Source organism: Magnolia sinica, chromosome 6, assembly GCF_029962835.1.
Source record: "Magnolia sinica isolate HGM2019 chromosome 6, MsV1, whole genome shotgun sequence".
NCBI lineage: Eukaryota > Viridiplantae > Streptophyta > Magnoliopsida > Magnoliales > Magnoliaceae > Magnolia > Magnolia sinica.
This window is the reverse complement of record NC_080578.1, coordinates 13,768,339-13,775,611: the sequence shown is the minus strand read 5'-3', so window position 1 is coordinate 13,775,611 and position 7,273 is coordinate 13,768,339. Positions and strand designations below refer to the sequence as shown.

Genomic DNA, 7,273 nt, shown 5'->3' with positions numbered 1-7,273 from the left:
ATGTTAGAACTAATAAGGCACTGATAGGGACTCTAGTAAAATTAACAACCATATCGCTCGCAGGTCTTTCGAATGTATCACCGACCACGATCTACATTCGGGATCGAGTGGAGGTTGGTCAATAGCATAGCTATTATTGACCCGACTGCCGACAAGCCTACTTTCTTCAAGATATGAAACAAGCAGCTGGAAATGGCTGTCCCTATTATATTTTAGATGGAGTCATCAAAGGAGCCAAGTCACTCGGGGTTTTGCACATTACCATACCACTATTCGGTTAGTGGAATTTTAAGTGATATAACTTTAAAAACTAAGTCAACATAACTTAGTCAGGTCCTTACTCATGCCTTTGTGGTAAACTGACAAGAGATAGGTTCATGGGTTCGAGTATCCATTGTGGTGTGAGTGCGTGGGTGTGTGTGGAGTGTCTTTGGTTGCACCAAAGATCATTAAATTTCACAATATTTGGTGCAATTGCAGCCTAACTCACCTTTGTTTGGACGGTAAGATACCCAATGAGTACATTTTGTCTTTTGGCCCATCAAGGTGGGTAGGAGTGGCAGTGGGTTGGGTCAGCCCACCGGTCAACTGGCCGATCGGCTTTTGAGGCAGGTTTCTACCAAGCTAAATTATCTTAGCTAGGTTACGAAACGTGGATCCTTGAGGTAAATGCTTTGGGCCTGGGTTGAACCCTACCCAACCTGCCACATAGCTCACCAATGAGCTGGGCCAGATGACTTGTCCTCATGCAGCCCAAAGCCCAAAACAAATTAATGGATGATAAGTATGGATACATTCATCCAATGCATGCATTCAGTGACCTAAAGCAAATTAATAAATGATGAGTATGGACACATTCATGTGATGCCATGGATACACTAGATAGAGGTGGGCATGCATTTAACACTGTATTCCATTCTTGCTGTGGACTCTCGTCGGGATGGGTTGGGTCAGGTTGGGTTGCGCTGGTAATCGTCGTGGTATGGATTTGGGCCAGAATTTTTAGCCCACTTAATAAAAGCTTTGGCCTTGGGCTGCTAGGGTTAGCATAGCCTCCTTTGCCTTCCACAAAAATGGGTCAACTTTAAAATAGTGGGAAATATAGACCTTCCTCACACAAAAATCACCCAGCCTTAAAACAGTGGGAACCATGGCTCTATAACTTGCTGGGTTAACTCAAAACTCATCTGAGTCAACTCGACTTTGCAAGATTTCTAGCTAAACTAGGAAACTTGGTATCCGGACTCGGGACAACTTGTCGAGTTGGCTCGATCACTTGGTCAATTCGACACAACTTGAGGGATTTGAACCGAGTCACTTGGTGAGTCATCATGTGAAGCATGGCCTCTGTTAAAGGAAAATGAACCTAACCAACATCATGCGACTGAATGATTTAATAATAATATTTGTACTTAAAAGTATACTCTTATTCCTAATTTTAATTTTATAATTATTATAGATGAATTAAGTCTGGTTGAGTCTTTGAGTCAACCCGGCCTGCTCATTAATCAAAGAAGCAGATTGCCTGTGACCCAAGCACATTGATATATACACGTGCCTTGGGATGTGTGAAGCTCACATAGATGTATGTACGACAAATCCACCCCGTCCGTATGTTTTGAATGACCCAATAATAGGACAGGGTTCTAAAAATAAGACAAATTCAAAATTAAGGTAGGCCATACCAATGAAACAGATAATATTTATATGAAATCCAAACCGTTATTAGGGTTATTACCACTCAGATAAACCTTGGGAACAAATATCATCCGTATGAAAAACTTTTGTCACCCCCAGGCGTTAAATCTCTATATTTCGTCAACATGAGTTTTGGATCTTCCTGATTTTTAGCATTCTGTCCTATTGTGGTCTTTAAAAACATATGGACGGAGTGGATTTGTCAAGGACATCTCTGTCGGAACCACACAGCTCCGGGCACAGGAATATCTATGTGCCCGGGGTGGCAGGCAATCCGCTTCCCAGTTATTCCGCTTGTGCTTGGATCCTTCGACCAAGCACAAGTCAAGCACCAAAAGACAATGGCTGAGTACACATGAATCAGATATTTTCTAGCAAACTGATGTGATAGAGCAATCTCTACCATAATATGATAGATCTACCTAATGGACTGTGGATCTGCACCGCATACCAAGTGGGTCCTACCATGGATGGCTCATGGTTAAAGTTTTAACCAAATCCGTCATACGTAAACATCTGAATGATGGGTCCAAATGGATGGTAAAATTCAAGAAGAGCTAAGGCTGCAATTCAGGAGAGAAAAATTGAGAGAAAGGGATGTCTAGGGTCTTCCTATTAATTTAACTTTTAAACCATAACCCATCTAAGGTAGAAACAATTAGTTGGACGGTACCGATTCACCGTTTACCCTTCCACGTGGACGGTGGAAGGTAGAAACAGCTCTATCATTCATTTCCCTATTTTCCATACGCCCAGGGGCCCACCAACCACCACATTTTACGTGGCTGGAAACGAGATACCAGGAACTGGACGGCAATCACCATTCCTAAAAAAATCTAGACCTTGCCAAACATCGTCCATTGCTTTTCAAGCCAGCTAACACTAGCCAAACAAATCAAATGGCTGCCCCTTTCATGAAAGCTCCCATCGCTTGTTTTGACCCCCCAAAAAGGGAAAAAAACAAAAAAAAAAAATTGCATCGCTTGAGACCTTTTCTCTGCAATGTTTGTAGAACAAGCTTATTTGACAACGTGGTGTACGGGGCCCACCATGATGTTTGAATGAAATCCAAACCATCCACCATGTGAGTCCCCTCATTTTCTCTTTCTATATAAAAATAAAGCAGATCCAAAACTTAGATGGGCCACACCAAATAAAATAATGAACAAGACCCTTTAAATAACGTGTTGTGGCTCACCTAACTTTTGGAATGTTATGACTTTTTAAGTTTCCATATTCATCCTCGCTGAGCGCATCTTCTGAATGGATTGGATGGCATAAAAAAGAATAGTTGGCCACGAGATACAACGTTTTAACGGTGGGCGTCTCATCTTAACGGTTTCCTGTGATGTCACTCGCCTTTGTTTTGGATCGAGCTGATTTTGGCACAGGGGTAAACATAAAGGGTCACACCTTATGGACGAATTAGTTGTGGGCCCTAGATCACGGTGGGCCCCAAACACCAAGTTGGAGAATTAGCCTATCATTAATCGTTGCAGAAGAACTGGCTCCTCATTGATTGGTAGGATCTCACAATCACAGTGACAAATCTCTTTCTGGCCATTTTTTTTCAGGAGATTTTTAAAAGATTCTATTTTTTTTTTCCTTGCGGTAAAGGGAAAGTCTTATCGAAAATAAAGTATAAAAGAATATCCATTACAAACTAGGGATTTTTCCTGCAAAATTTCATGACCTGGGCTATGCTTTTTACGAGGAGAAAATACTTGACTCCACTCTTTCATGGGCGATCCAATCATAATGTGGGTAGACCATAAAAGATAATATACACTACTCAAAAGCATCCAAATTCAAGTGTAGCTCATTTATAATTCCATTAGCTAAATTTTTAATTAGTTCATGTGACTGCTATGGATTTTTTTTTTCCTAACGGAAGACGCCCCTCTGTATCTTTGTTAATTAGAAACAAGGATGTACAATCTGGACTTTTGGGTAGGCTCCACAAGAACATTGGGCCTCACCTATCATATCGCCTAATCGGCAAACTGAAAATAAAAGAAAAATAGAGAAAGAAATAGGAGACCACAACCCTCCTTGAGAAGGCACTGCTTCATATCGGCTAATATACCTTGCTTTAAAGGGAGAAGCTGGCGTCGAAACTGAAAGGAAAAAAAATACCACATGAGCTCTATTGACGTAGGGATGAACGTCATAAGGTCGATCACCGTCTTCCTCAAGGATAACTACTCCGAATCCACAGAGCTTCTCTGAACTCCTCATATAGACTTCTCGAATCCACGACGAAAGAAAGTAAGAAAATAGAAATAAATTCTAATAAAATTCGAAATTAATTAATGAATGAAATAAACGAGTTCACAACCCTTTAAATAGGGATACCAAGCAATAAAAGAGAAATCAGAAGCAAACTATAACTAAAACTCCTAGAATTCACAACTTACTATAAATAGTAAACTTACTATTTATAGACGGTCGTGATGTCAGTTTACTATTTATAGACGGTCGTGATGTCTACTAGTGTGCAAGGTTTTTGGCCAAAAATAGTAAGTGTCCTATTTGGCTTCACCAAACCAATCTCCTAATTATTCTAAGTTCTTTTCACGTTGTGCGCAACTCTTAAAGCCTGACGGATGAAGAGTTATAATCAAACTAAAACTTACTATTTATAGTAAAAACGAAATTAAAACAGGAAAATGACCGTTGATCCAGGGTTATTTCGCAAATCCGGCTTGCCTAACCCGGCATAGCAGGGTTGGTTGGCTAAAGTAGCTCGTTCTACCCCAAAATCATACATTTTACGCCCGATAACTCATTCCAGATTGTGAGATACGCCCGATCTAAGGTCCGACAGTCCGGATCACTTCTGTCGTTGACTGGGCCTTTCTGGTCCATCTTGGCCATAAAAATGTCCGTGACCCGCTCTACATCACCTATAATCTTAACTTTCAGTACTTAAAGAAGAAATTAGGCTAAGGCATAATTGTAATTTCTTTAAAAATTATCTTCCTAGTAAAAATCCTTATAAATGAATGGGTTTGGCTGAGGATATGTCATTCATTGGAAAATCGTTGCAACACTTTTTAAACGACAGCTAGAGAGGGACCTATTATCAATATGAATCATTCATTTATAATATTATGAGCAAGCCATGGTGCAAAAATCACATTGATCAAATAATTCTTACCCTTTGAGTGGGCTAATTTATTATCATTTGTTGTTTACAAGCCATAAATCACATAGTTAGAATCATTAAATCAAAATGTTACTTCAAAATCATAAGAAATATGAAATAGAATATATCTATTAATTTCGACTTTATCTTTTCATGCTATTGGTGGAAAGCTTAGTAATAATCCCATTGGCATGATTTTTCTATATATAGGACTTGTTCTTAGTTGTATGAAAGAATGAATGGTCCAGATAGAAAATAATTCACCCAGTGTGCCATTAAAATGTTCGGGGACATTAATTGCTGGTGGTCATATGAAAGTGAGGATGATAGCAACACTATAAAACAATAAATAATTTTAAAATTTAGAATATATAAGTACAAAATGATAATTTTTAAACTTTTGAGTAAATTTTATGATAAAATCATGATAATATTTTGAAATATTTATAACCGTATTCCAGCGTTAGTTTGATCAAAACTTTCACAATAATATCACCATATTTATAAAATCTCAGCTATTTTTGTCATACTGCCTACAGTGTTAGCTTCCAAGTGAGTGCCTCTAAGCCCATTCATAGTGAAGAATCTTGTTTTCGGCAATTTCTAGGCCTAGATAGTTTTAGAAAGATTTTCTAAATTTGATTTTTTTTTTTCCTTGCGTTATTATTAGAAAAGTCTAACCAAAAATAAAAATATTTATTTTAACTTAATTATTAAATAAATTTAAAAATAAACATATATTAATATAACAAATTCCTTGATGTTTTACTCTTTTTTATTTTTATTTTATTTGATATCGTTGTAATATGGCGATGAAAATGCGGTATTTTAAAATATGGTGAGATTTTGATCTCACAGGAAAATCGTTTGCTGTATTTATCGCCGTATTATCTCGATATTTTTAAAATCTCGGTTATATTTGTTACACTGCTATTTCATAAATGGTATAAAGCCTATAAGTCCAAGACCAGCACATTTGGATCTGAACTGTCCAATCTGTGGACCACATTTGAGTTGAGATTAGAGTTTGGAGCTATCCAATCCAATCCACCCATCATCATCTTTTAACGGTAAAAAAATAAGTTCAAAGCAGCATTCCCCAAAAAAAGAAAAAAAGATTGATTGACACATTGGCCCATCCATGAAGTGGTATATCAGTTGGACGGTCTGGATTGATTGACACATTCACAAAACCAATCTAAACGCATTAGTGGCAAACTGCATCTTGGGCTCTCCTTGTCTATAAAAAAGCTACAAGTACCATCTTTAGTTCGACCCCAGACAACTGAAGAAGAATATAGTGTAAAAAGTTCTCATGGCTTGTAATTCAGCTCTTTTCATATTCTTCCTCAGCTTCATCTTCTTCGATGGTGCATATTCCACACATGGGCCATGCCCACCTGTGACCACACCCAAGCCTCCACCCAAGTCTCCTTCTGTGACCATACCCAAGTCTCCACCCAATTCTCCCACATTCCCCAAAAACACCCTCAAGTGGGGCGCATGCGTCGACTTGCTCGCCGGGCTAGTACACTTGGTCGAAGGCACCGTGCCGAGCAGCAAGTGCTGCTCTTTGGTGAAAGGTGTTAGCGATCTCGAAGCAGCTGTGTGCCTTTGTACAACCACCAAGGGGAATGCGTTGGCCACTAAGATCGACGTCCCTGTCGCATTCACCTTGCTTGTTAATGCGTGTGGGAAGAAGATCCCTCCATGCTATAAGTGTGCCTAAAACATCCCTCATATCTCTCAACCAAATTTTCAGGAGCCGGGCTGATCTTCCCGGTCACATCAAGGGCCTCTTGTTCTTGGACAAAGTAGGCCCAGGTGCGCTACGCCAATCCTAGCTGTTTCTCCCCTTCTGTCCTTGCTCTTCGCTCATATGATAGGAGGGCCGCCCCTTTTTGTTTCCGGCTCTGCCGAATTTGCATAGTCAGTCCCGGCCGTTCATCAATGGATTTTTCCTTTAAAAAAAAAAAAAAAAAAACAAAAAGTGTGCCTAAAACATCCCTCATATCTCTCTGCATTTGCTTCAGTTGTGGGTACTAAGCAGTTGTTACAATTCACGTTGCATATGTACCCCATGAGCGTGAAAGTGTTGGTCTCTACTCATAAATGATGGAAATCCAAAAGGGACTGTATCTTTCTCCAAACATCCATGCATACAATTTCTCTTTAGAAGAAATCACAGCCGTCCACTTGTTTCCCAATGCTATGTATATAGGAAATGGTTCTATGCGGTCGAGCTCATGGGAACTTCCCATCAGGTCGAGCTGTGTGGCCTGATCGTGATGCGTGTTGAACATCTACCCCATCAGTTAGATGCAGCATCCCATGGATGGTGGGTACGAGCTTAAAATTCAAGTCAATCCATGACTTGGGTGGGCCACACCACATACAAAAGTTGAGAGGGGTTATCCTCCCATTAAA

The 7,273-nt window shown here is 39.6% G+C and overlaps 1 protein-coding gene across 1 annotated transcript; it reads left to right on the top strand.

Moving 5' to 3' along the window:
- Positions 1 to 6,093: 6,093 nt before the first annotated feature.
- On the top strand, positions 6,094 to 6,588 carry LOC131249883 (putative lipid-binding protein At4g00165). The gene has a single exon (XM_058250626.1). It carries the CDS (start codon positions 6,162 to 6,164, stop codon positions 6,573 to 6,575), a length of 414 nt encoding a protein of 137 aa, XP_058106609.1. The 5' UTR covers positions 6,094 to 6,161; the 3' UTR covers positions 6,576 to 6,588.
- Positions 6,589 to 7,273: the final 685 nt, after the last annotated feature.